This window comes from Dioscorea cayenensis, chromosome 4 (assembly GCF_009730915.1).
Source record: "Dioscorea cayenensis subsp. rotundata cultivar TDr96_F1 chromosome 4, TDr96_F1_v2_PseudoChromosome.rev07_lg8_w22 25.fasta, whole genome shotgun sequence".
Taxonomy (NCBI): domain Eukaryota; kingdom Viridiplantae; phylum Streptophyta; class Magnoliopsida; order Dioscoreales; family Dioscoreaceae; genus Dioscorea; species Dioscorea cayenensis.
Window position 1 is genome coordinate 5,692,739 of NC_052474.1, and position 11,708 is coordinate 5,704,446.

Consider the following 11,708-nt stretch of genomic DNA (forward strand, 5'->3'; position numbering starts at 1 on the left):
ATTCTTAAAATTATTATTATTTTTAATTATACTTGTTTTTTAAAATGTTAAATAATTATTTAAAGTGGATTTTTATTTCTGCGAGGTTGAATGTTCAAAAACTTTTATATACTAAACCAAGAGTCTAAGAGCCTAATACACAAGAAAGCAAATGTAATAGTTACGTTAATTCTAAGTTATAATTTTTGTGAAGTATATATCTTTATGTAAATATAAAATTTTGTATATACTCTCATAAAGTTTCACCCACAGAACACATACGTATACGCATCCTTGCTAACTCATTTATAAATATAAAAAAATAGATTAGTTATTATTATTATTATTATATATTAATATTATCTTAAACATTTAAAATATCATATTATATAATTGAATATCTAACTACAACTACAATGTATGTATATAAATCTCCAATTTTCAGCCTATGAATATATATATATATATATATAAGTAAATTTTTACGAAAAAGAAAGGTATAATAATAAATAAATATATATATATATATATATTAAATGACACGTCACCACTCGTACAGCTATATATAAACCCAAAGATCCAGAAGCTTTCCTTCATCACGCCTCTCTGGTTTCTTTGTTCCTTGCGCCGCAAGCCACCATGAACCGACCTCTGGAGTTGAGCATCGAGAAGGAGAACGAAGACGACGATGATTACCCGACGAGGAACCCTATCCGCATCGTTCGTCTAGGCGACCGCATCATCGAGGTCTCCATTCTCAACGACGAGGGGAACTTCGCCGTCAAGCGCTGGTTCCAGGAACGCGACCGAGAGAAGCGAAGGAGCCCACTCGTTGCCGGCCTCTCCTTCTTCCACGGTTCCCCTGAACGCTGCAGCTGGTACAAATCCTCCCCCTATTCCTCCTCCAAAGTCATCGCCGGCATCGCTCTTTGCCTTGGAGGATCTCACTGTCTCTTCATTGACAACTCCTCTTCTTACGATCGGGTTACCACTGCCCGTGCTCTCCGTGACTTCCTCGCCGAACGCCGCGTGACCATCGTTGGGGTTGGGTTCAAGAAGGCAGTCGAGTCGTTTGAGAAGGACTGGGACATTCACTTGGGGAAGACAGTGGAGGCAAGGACGCTGATGGAGGATGCGTATGGGAAGTGTAAGATGATGGGCCGGAACGGATTGGAGGAGATGGCGGAGATCGCGCTCAATGGGATGAGGGTGAGGAGACTGCCGATAACCACTGAGAAGAAATACTGGTACGACGACATCGACGAGGATCGAGTGCTGCAAGCCACTTTTGATGCCTTCCTCTGCTTCGAGATCGGAGTCAAGTGCCTCCAAATGCTCGGTCGTCCCACCTAAATCAAGATATATCACGGTATGCTAGCAATCTATTCTCTGGATTTCTCTTTCCTTCTTTGATGCTAGGGTTAGGGTTTCTAGTTGTGGATCCTTCTTCTTTGGTGCTTCGTTCTCGATGGTGGTTCTGATGAGAAACTTTGTTCATTTTCGTGGATTAGGGTTTTTTTTTTTTTGGTACTGATTTGAAACTTCTGGAAACGAATCTGGGTCTCTCTCTCTTTGTTTGCTTTTCTTAATATTTTTTTCCCGCCAAAACTGAGTCTTAGAATTAATTGCAGGTTGTTATGCATACCGTTTCCTTTTCTTGTGAATTACTGCTGATTAGGTTAGTTTTTTTTTTTTTAATATTTAATTATTATGTTTTTGGTCTCGTGGCTTCAACATATAGGAAGAATAAAAAAATTTTTAACAACATTGAAATGACAATTTTCCCAACATTGAAATTTCCAAAGATGATAATAAATTTTTTTTCTAAAATTAAAAATTATAATGTTGTAATTTTTCAATGACTGAATTCTAATCCAAGAGGAAGTTTGGTGCATGCTATACACCAAATGTAGTAGCACTCGTTTATCTTTGATGATTTACTAACATATGGTATGATTGGTATGATGAAGTTTACTTTTGGTCAAAGTTTCTTGGTTAATTATTTACTTATAGATTTTTTTTCTTTATTTGTTATTGTTTTTAAAAGGTTTTTGGATGAAATGCAGGGAGAAATTAATATTTGGTGAAAAGAATATTAGCTCTAATTAATACAGAGGTCATCTAAATATTAGCTCTTATATATACATACACACACATATTTATATATACAGTAAATGTTTTTTTTTATGTTTTATTTTCATTACCGTTTTCTATCCAAACATAATAATTTTGTGATGTAGAATAAGTTATTATGTGACATTTAATATTTATTTTATATGCAAAATACAATTAATAAAATTTATTTAAAAGATACATATATATTGATGAAAAATAGGATTCTAGCTGCGTGAGTATTATTTGTGGGTGATGTATATTTGCATTTCATAAATTCATCCTCTATTTAAAAAAAAAAGTTTTTACTCTTATATTTCCTTTATGTTTTAAGTCAACTGTATTTATTAAATATATATATATATATATATATATGTTATCTATATATATATATATATATATATAGATAACAATACTAAAGAACAATCAGCAAAATTATTATGTTTGGATAGAAAACAGTAAATATATAATATATATTTATATATTATGTTTAGACAATTCAGTGTGAGGTCCGAAGCTTTTGGGGGAATAGGCTGATGCTCATCCACTTCTGTCCGCGGGAGTGATTTTTGTCGTCATCTTATTTTTTCCTTTACCTCGTTGCCGTGTTTGTTTGTGTTTTTCACATCTAGTGGATATTTTGTACTCTTTATTTTCTTTTTAATATTAGTGGTTTATACACCTTTTCAAAAAAAAAATATTTATATATATATATATATTATCTATTATTCAAAAAAAAAAATTGTATGTTATCTATGTTTTTACCCTTTTTATTATTATCATTTTGCAATTGGAAGCCATCCGGGTGATAAATATAAATACGATGGGTTACTCCCTCGTTTCCACTTTCCACTCTCCAAAATCTTATTATGAAAATATAAAGCATAGTCTATATAGAATAATTATTCATTAAATTAAAATCAAAGCAACACTCTAAAGCCAGTAAACCACAAATGACCTCTAATATTTGAGTTAGTATTTATTTTGAATCATTAAATATATAATTATTTATTTATTTATTTGAATGTACACCTTTATTTTGAATGATACAAATACGAATTAAAAAATAAATAAATGTCATGTGTGTTGCTATCTTGGGTGAAAGTGAAACCGCTCAAGTGAATAATTAAAAGATTAAAATAAAATTTTTTATATTTAATTGCGAAGATTAAAAGGAAAACAAAAAAACAAAAACTTTCGTAGGTTACAAAGTGATTTCAGCGCATTTTAAAATGAAATCTCCAATCTCATACTGCCACGTTAGGGATCTAGGTTAACAAAAGAAAGACGCGGTTCAAGGAACACTCAATGTGAACCCTATATAAACTAATCGCCAGGTAACCCCAAAGAAACCCTAATCATCAATCAAAGCCGCCTTTCTTCTCCGGCCATCGCTCCAGAACCCCGCCGCGAACCCTAGAAGCCATGGGTATGCTTCCAGATCTCTCAATGGAGCCATATCTGAGCTCTTCTCCAATAGTTTCCATGCTAACTTTGTGGTTTTCTTGAGTGTTGATCTGTTTTTCCTTTGAATCTGGCAATCAGGGAAGGTGCACGGATCTTTAGCTCGCGCTGGTAAGGTGCGAGGCCAGACTCCCAAGGTCGCCAAGCAAGACAAGAAGAAGAAGCCCCGCGGCCGCGCTCACAAGCGAATGCAGTACAACCGCCGCTTCGTCACCGCTGGTGAGATCCCGATCCTTTTTGTTTCCCATTAAATCTGTCGATCTCCATGATCTTCTTCTTAACATTGTGATGTTTTGTGGTTTTTTTTTGCTGATTGTTCTTCAGTTGTTGGATTCGGGAAGAAGAGGGGGCCAAACTCATCTGAGAAGTAATTGCGGTATTAGTTTTTCTAGTTTGAAGAAGTAAAATTAGGGTTTTTGTTTGAGTTGATGGGAACTTGCATGTTACTACGGGCTGCTGGACTGTGATTGTGCCCTTTTTATTGTTTACTTGTTTTTAGGGCAAAGTTTTGAGTTTATTATAAAAAATTCCTTTGTTTTTGTGATCTGTTTGTTATCTTTTATCCATTGCTGTTTTCCTTTTGTTATTGTTAATGTTCTAATTGTGCTTGTGCTAGATATGATAGTGATTTAGGTTTTGGTTATCAAAAGAATTAACTCATTGAGGTTGTTTATTTTGGATGCTTGCTTTTTTACTGTCCTTTGATTCTATAATGAGGTAAATTTCAAATTTAGTATTGTGATTGTGGCCTCTAGTTTAATAACTTCCTCTGGATTATAGCATCAGTTCTTACCGCAAAATATCTTACTCTTAGCTGCTTAATTTTTCAAATGGTTTTTTAGCTTATTTCATATAGCTTGATGAGTATACTGTCAAAAGGAATTTAAGTTTTTCACAATTTTTTGGTTAATTTTGGATGCCTTGGAAGGTAATCAGAGTTCTAAGTGATGGTGAATTGCTTTTGGGCATGCATAGTGTTTGGCCCTTTGTGGACTGACATTTTTTATGGCGTTTTTGGATGGAATAATATATCTAGAGTATTATAGTTTGTGTTATTTTCTTAATCAATTATTGATATCGATCTCTACTTCATTTGAAACATTCTGTTATGATAATGTGGCTGGTTTTTTATTGGTTGTTTGTTGGCGCTTAGTGGGTATGATATTAGAGATCCATCAAAGAGGTCTTAAGGTACAAGGACTAAGTGAAGTTAAGTCTTATGCATGTTTGATAGCATTTGGGAATTAGTAGGGCTAGCGCTTCAAAGTTGATTAATTGTATTAACTTATACCAATGTATGGTTCCTAACCAAGTGTAATGAGAGAATTAATTGTTTGTAGAGTATTATGTTTTTTTTTTTTTTTCAATAAAATTACATTTAGACAATATAATTGTTAAGGTTTTGATTTGGATTAAAGCCTGTTCTTCTATAAGATGTCATTTTGTTTTCAGTCCTATGATAAAAGTATTCTGACGTCTATTATCATCTCCAGTGTTCTTGACAGATTATTAGTCAAGGAATACTAATAATGTTTTGTTAACAGTGTACACTGCTCTGGCCACTCGTATTTTCCAAATTTTGTTTGTAGATGGTAACTTAGCAAGTAAAGGGCTCAAATATTTTTTTGTTGTTCTGGTTTTTCTTTGATCCCGCTCTTGATGAACCATGGTTTTGATCAGCTGATCGTATTCTATTATGCTAGAGCTGAGTGTTATTTGTCTATTTGATGGGTTCATTTTTCTAGATCTGTCAATGTGGAGGATCTGGAAATGGTGATTGATAACCTCTATGGTGTCTAATGCCACCTCTGAATGTTAACCAATATCTGTTTTCTTAAGTTAAAACATGCGTTTTTGTTCTTTTACCACGTAACATTTGGTTGAGTTTAGAAACAGGTTGACGGTTTCCTTTATAAGTTGCAACTCTCACTGGAACAAAATTTAATATAATTTATTTTTTGAAATTGAATTTATTATGAAAGATCAAGGCTTTATCAATATCAACAATCGTCATTTCCCTCAAATATAATTTACTCTTTAACATTGAATTTATAAGAACTAATAATAAAGAATGAAATATTTTTTTCAAAAAAAGTAATTGGTTAATTCTTTTGTTAATAAGATAAACCAGAGTGAGCTCTTAGTTTGGATCTTGCATTCTAAACACCGAAATAAAATCAACATTCGCTTAATCGCGTTTCAAACAGCACCCTGCGTCGGACCGTAAAAGCAAAATAGATCAGAAAAAGAGTTATCAAACTAAAGAAAAGATTAGCACCTGAAAATACAGTGGCCTGGCACACTTGCAGACAATCACACTTAATCATATCGTGCGAGTTTAGAAATGCCCGTCTTCACTCTTCAGATATAAAAGATGCTAATAAAAGCTGAAACATTCCAACCATTTGAAATTTCTCGACTATGCTTTGTCTTTTGAGAAAGATTGCGGAACAGAGTTTAACATTCTTCATCCATTTGCAACACGTTCATAATACAAGCCACACTTAGGACAAGCAAATAGAAGCATGAGAAACTAGAAACCCCAGATATACAAATAAGCAAACAAAGGTTTATGCACCGCCACAGGATTAAATACTGACATAACATTTGCATTTGAATTAATGGGCAAGTTTGAAGTAGAGGATCAGAGTGATCGCCACCACCAGAACTGCGATGACGCAACCGATCATCCATTTATTCCTGTCCATTCTTTTCGACATGGCTGAAAGGATCTTCCTGCTTTTGCCAATGTTATCATCCACCCCATGCAGCTGCAAAACCACATCAAACAGTAAATCATACAAACAAAATTGTTTTCTTGGTAAACTGTAGAAATATTTGCACTAACAACACAATATGCAATTCTCGTAGGATCTTATTGCCATTCACATATTTAGCGCCAGCCAAAATGAAAATGATCACCATTTTGATGTGTCCTCCGGTGCGATTTCACAATGTTAGCTTTTATGTACAATAGACAAACTAAAATACAATCCCCCACTCTTCATCTGTTCAATCTTCAAGTGAAGCATGCATTTTATACATGTCAATGGAAATATGTCACCAGTAGGTGCAACATAGATTGGTTGCATTGGAGAACATCAGATGGTTGACAATTTTAATGATAATGCATTCTATTTGTTCTATAGATATTCACAAGTCCAACCTTTGAGAAGCCAAAAGGTATCTCCAATTGCTCCCATAAACTACAAATGTATAAATCAATAACCTGACTATTAGCTAACAGAATATCCGGAATGAAACTCTCATGAAGAAAATCAAATGATTATACTGAACAATCTAACAATGACCGCCTCAAAAAAATTAAAGCCATGTAAAAGAGTCCTGAAACATGATGAATATTGGGAGCCCTCTTTTCTAAATGGTAAAAGAATTGAAGCTGAGACACCATAAAAACTAGCAATAACATAGATTGCATATGTCATGCACCAACACCCTCCCTCCCCTCTCCTAGGATGTAGCCACTCTTTAAATCAAATTAGGACCTCAACACAAAGATTATGAAATGAGATCTGTGAAGCAAACGAAGAATTTCAAACAACCAAAGAAATTTCCAGGGAATTGCTCTTTTGAGCCAAAAGCTTCATTGCTTACTGTTTGTATGGGGATGGGTAAGGAATGAATGAGAAATGGACAAAAAATCCACAAATTTGATCCCAACTTATGTTTGGGCAGACGTTATTACTTAGCTAATGGTGCTCTGATGTTACAACCCATCTGCTATATTTTACCGAAGCCTTCTTTCTTGTTATAGTAAGAACTATTATTACTTGCAAAGATACAAAATGAAAGCTTGAAGCTTACATGAATTTTGGATTACAGCATCCCAATTTTGGGATAACCAAACTTACAAATTCAATATGAACATCTATAAGCTTTCTGAACAAAAAAAAAAAAAAAATTGAGACAAGAGTCAAGACTATTAACATCAAACCTGATGTAATTCTTATAAACACGGACCTCAATTAAATCCATAACTTCTAAAAGTTCAATTTATATAGCTAGATTCCCATTTCCATAATTCGGTTACAATTACCATTTCTTATCAACTACATAATCAACTTGTTGTGCCAAAAGTTCCATATTACAAAAAAACCATGGGCAAAAAGCATATGACAACAATATGAAATATAATGGATAAAAAGCGAATCAAAGTCCTACATTTTGCCCAGGTACAAAATTGATGAACTCATTTGTAATCACATGAGAAACTTTTTACTAAAAACTGAAATGATGCATCTACGAAATCTTAAATAAGGAAAAGCTTCTTCAAATATCAATACACGCAAATCCTATAACTGAATCTTAAATAAGGAAAGAGTTTGACAACATATACACACCGTATTGTTTGCATGCAACAGAGATTGACGCTGCTGGTGAAGGTCTTGCAAGATTGAAACACCAAGCTCTTCTGTCTCCAGCATGGTTCTTCTACCCTCTCTGATTCTATCACTGGATTGGTTCAGCCTTTCTGTTGACATCAGTAATCTTCCTCTCTGATCAGCAGAGACCTGCAGTATCCAGTGACCAGCAACAATAAGCCTCAACCAAAAGTAGCAAATAAGTTCCTAAATGATAGAAGAGTTAGAACAACATCTAACATTTGATGAGCGAAACACAATCATCTGATTCAAAATTTGGCCTAGCAACTGGAATGCTAATATAAATATATCGCCCAAGAATTTTATCAAACACCCTAAAGATTAGGCTGTTTGATCTGTGATAAATCCCTGTCTCCAAAATTTTACGCTACTTGCAAGTTGCTTTACCACTGTAAAATTCATGAATGCATATAGCAAGTCACCCTGATTAACCATATGTCATATCAGAAGACAACACAAAATCCTATGTTACTATAATTTACATGTTAATCTAATCAATGTGATTACAGAGATTATGAAAAGTCTATGTAACATGTGTTGAAGAGTTAATCTCCTGATCATACGAAAATCAAAACATGTGATCCTTCTAGCAAACTTTAAACAGGAACTGTTGACTCAGACTCGTCACTGCAAATAACAATTTCTAATTGTATTAACACATGTAGACACACAAAGAATGAAAAGCACTTGTAAAAAAGAAATCAAATACAAAGCGGTCACGATAAGTACTGTAAATAGTAATAAATATCAGACAATCACTCATCCAAATGGAATCGAATACTGCAATAACAACTAAAATCTAAGTAACACATATAGTAATATATACTCAATCACAAGCTTAAACAATACCCGAAAAAGCACAGCATATCAAGGCAATCGAATAAAACAAAACGATAGCATCTCCATTATACCGCTAGTGTATCTGCCATCCCCGCCTCCAACAATTCCTCCCTTGTGGCCTGGTTCAAATTGGGCGAAGTGAGTTTCTTCAGTTCACTTTTCAAGTTATTCAGATCAGACTTATACTCCCTCATCTTGGCAAGCAACGCAGCCTTCACACTCGGCTGCAAACTCCTCGCCTCCAGATCCATCTTTCTTATCTAAACATAGACACAAACAAGGATGGATCACCCGATCAAGACTCCATACAAATTCAGAAAGAAACACAACATTGGTATCATCAATGGAGCAATTACCAGATTTTCAGCGTCTTCTATGCCGGATTTTATCTCAGAAACTTTCTGCTTCTTCTTCTCTGCAAGAATCATGAACCGATGTAAAATTACACAAAATAGAGTGAATTTCCATGATTGCGACCACGATTTGCAGCAACAAAGATTGAAATCACAAAGATAACCGACAATCGCATACCTCCATCGAGCTGCGCCGCCGATGTACACTTGCGCGAGAGCGAAGCCGAGATCTCGCAGTACTGGCGCTCGTAGGCCTCAAAAACCTCGCTCATCGTTGCTGCAAAGGAGATTACAAATCAAATCAACAAAAAAAACCCCAAAAAAATCGAAGAATTCTACAGATTGATTAGCGGTGAAGTCGAGATCGCAGAACAAACCACCAAACCCTAACCCTGATTCTGTTTTTGGGAGAGAACAACTCCAAATTAACAAAGAAAAAGAAGAAAAAATCGGTGAATTCGAAAACTAGGAAATTCACAGATCGAAGAAATAGCTTGATCGTGTTCGATGAATGAATCGATGAATCGAGAGAGATCGATCGGAGAGGAGATAGAGAGGCGCAAGGAGAAAGGAGAAGGGGTTGGCGGGACCTTGTTAAAAGCCGCAGGTTATTTTGTGAAAATACCAGCCAGCCACACTAGGGAAGGGTAAATATGTAAATTCACTCTGAATAATTTAATTGTGAAAAAATACAATAACCTTGGTGTTTAGCTTAGTAATTAAAAATTATTGTCATTGTAATTTTATAGAAAAGTAAATTATTTTTTTTTAAAAAAAATGGTTTTTATCATGTAAAAAAAAAATTTACATTTTGGTTCTTGGATTCATGTGTGTAAAAAAAAATTTACCTTTAAAAAGATGAGTCTGTGAATACACCTCTCATAAATTTCAAAAGTACATGTATACTCTCAATTTTTTCTTTTAAATTTGTGAAATGTGTAGTTTTTACATTAAAAAAAACATCTAAAATGCAAAAAACGATTTAATAAATGTTTAAAATTATAATTTTTTAATTAGGTGATGGATCAATAGTGTTACAATCTGCCATCTTAAATGAATAAGTCATTATTATTAATTAAAGTCTTAAGGCAAACTGTAATACTCGAACTCATGATTAGCATTGGAAAAATATATTCGGGGAGTATTACTTATAGTTGCAGTAAGATTTTTTTCTACGAGTAATATTGTTGAGAAAGCACGAGTGGGACGAGCAAGCGACTTAAGTGTAAAAGTTTATAAAAAGATTTTTGGGTTAAAGAGTAATAGAAAAAGGATTGATATAAAATATTTATGGAAACCAAGGACTGAAAAGGTAAGTTGAAGGGATCATATGGAAATATTGTGTTATACTTCAAGGACCATTGGATAATTTGAAAGGATCTTTTGAGAATACTATTTTTATAATTCAGGGACCATTTGTGAGTTTTTCAGAGACTGTTTTTGTAAGGAATTATGTTTTGAGGGACTAAATGTAAATTTCGGCTGAAAGTTAAATTTGGAGAAAAAAATCTAGAGACTTGAGTGTTGTTCATCTTCTTCTCCACCATTTTCTACTGATGAACCCGAGGGTTAAAAATGAAGAAATGGGAAGAAATTTGAGGTTTTAAGGAGAGGGACTTGGAGATCGTCGGAGTGAAATTTCCATGGGAGGGATGACTTAGCTAGTAAGAAGCTTCCTCAGTATTGTTTTTAGCATGTGTATGTATGCATGTATATATATGTATTTATGGTTGGATTTGATGAAAATGTTGATGAATTTGAAGAAATATTAATGAGAATGATGAGGGTGTTGTTTTGAGATGAAATTTGTGTCGAAAAAAACCTCAGTATTTTAGTGATGAAATTGCTTGGATTGGTGGAGTTGCTTTGACGGATTCTATGTAGCGTTCTTCGTAGCACCGAGATTAAAAATTTGGTTTAGTTAATTAAATTGATGATTATGATGATTAAGGTGTTAATGATGATTGTTGGATTGAAATGGGTTGAGTTAGTCCAATTGATTTGATTAGATTAAACCAAGTTGGAATTGATTTGGTTGAGTTGGGCTTGATCAAATCAAGTTGAGATGGACTTAGGGTTTGAATGAGAATTGGTGTGGTTGGGTTTAATTGAATTAATTTGGTCTAGGTTTGATCAAATCAAATTGAGTGTGGTTGGAATTGAATTGTTTGGTTAATTTGAGTTGGTTGAGATTGATTTGGGCTTGGTTTTGGATGTTGGGCTAAGGATTTTTGGCTGAACCAATTCAAGAAAAATTTGGGTTCGGTTGAACCAAGTTGGTCCAGGAAATTTTTGTATAAGAATTGGGTTGGTTCAATCTGGTTCAGTGAAATTGAGTTTGGTTCAGTGCAATTAAACTTGGTTCAGTGGAATTGATCTTGGTTCAAATTGGTTCAGCAGTGTTTAGCCTAAATTAAGTTAATTTAAGTGCAATTGGAGACCGATTTAACTATTCAAGGCCGAGTTTTTAACCGATTGGAATAAGTGGGCCCAATTAGAGAGTCAATTACTTGGTTTTTTTGTATTTTTCTTTTGGGTTTCGATGTGATATTTATTT

At 34.1% G+C, this 11,708-nt stretch overlaps 3 protein-coding genes across 4 annotated transcripts; 2 read left to right on the forward strand and 1 right to left on the reverse strand.

The window, feature by feature from the left end:
- Nucleotides 1–591: 591 nt before the first annotated feature.
- LOC120259266 lies at nucleotides 592–1,586 on the forward strand. Its single transcript, XM_039266842.1, has one exon. The coding sequence runs from the start codon at nucleotides 619–621 to the stop codon at nucleotides 1,330–1,332; it is 714 nt and encodes a 237-aa protein (XP_039122776.1). The 5' UTR covers nucleotides 592–618; the 3' UTR covers nucleotides 1,333–1,586.
- Nucleotides 1,587–3,384: 1,798 nt separating this feature from the next.
- LOC120259216 (40S ribosomal protein S30) lies at nucleotides 3,385–4,119 on the forward strand. Its single transcript, XM_039266782.1, has 3 exons — nucleotides 3,385–3,520; nucleotides 3,637–3,774; nucleotides 3,880–4,119. Exons 1-3 carry the CDS (start codon nucleotides 3,517–3,519, stop codon nucleotides 3,924–3,926), a joined length of 189 nt encoding a protein of 62 aa, XP_039122716.1. The 5' UTR covers nucleotides 3,385–3,516; the 3' UTR covers nucleotides 3,927–4,119.
- A 1,817-nt stretch (nucleotides 4,120–5,936) lies between these two features.
- LOC120259373 (vesicle transport v-SNARE 13-like) lies at nucleotides 5,937–9,749 on the reverse strand. 2 transcript variants are annotated; one of them, XM_039266964.1, is made up of 6 exons: nucleotides 9,543–9,749; nucleotides 9,330–9,428; nucleotides 9,155–9,213; nucleotides 8,870–9,058; nucleotides 7,917–8,087; nucleotides 5,937–6,326 (listed from the first exon to the last, which is right to left on the reverse strand). In XM_039266964.1, exons 2-6 carry the CDS (start codon nucleotides 9,421–9,423, stop codon nucleotides 6,174–6,176), a joined length of 666 nt encoding a protein of 221 aa, XP_039122898.1. In that variant the 5' UTR covers nucleotides 9,424–9,428; nucleotides 9,543–9,749; the 3' UTR covers nucleotides 5,937–6,173. The 2 variants fall into 2 exon arrangements, with proteins under 2 accessions (XP_039122898.1, XP_039122897.1); XM_039266963.1 differs by having other exon boundaries at nucleotides 9,529–9,749.
- Nucleotides 9,750–11,708: the final 1,959 nt, after the last annotated feature.

Coding starts and splice junctions, on each gene's coding strand:
- LOC120259266 (XM_039266842.1), top strand. CDS start 619: ATGAACCGACCTCTGGAGTTGAGCATCGAGAAGGAGAACGAAGACGAC.
- LOC120259216 (XM_039266782.1), top strand. Junction 3,775..3,879: donor CCGCCGCTTCGTCACCGCTG/GTGAGATCCCGA, acceptor ATTGTTCTTCAG/TTGTTGGATTCGGGAAGAAG.
- LOC120259373 (XM_039266964.1), bottom strand. CDS start 9,423: ATGAGCGAGGTTTTTGAGGCCTACGAGCGCCAGTACTGCGAGATCTCG. Junction 9,214..9,329: donor GGCGGCGCAGCTCGATGGAG/GTATGCGATTGT, acceptor TGATTCTTGCAG/AGAAGAAGAAGCAGAAAGTT. Junction 8,088..8,869: donor GGATGGCAGATACACTAGCG/GTATAATGGAGA, acceptor TGGATACTGCAG/GTCTCTGCTGATCAGAGAGG.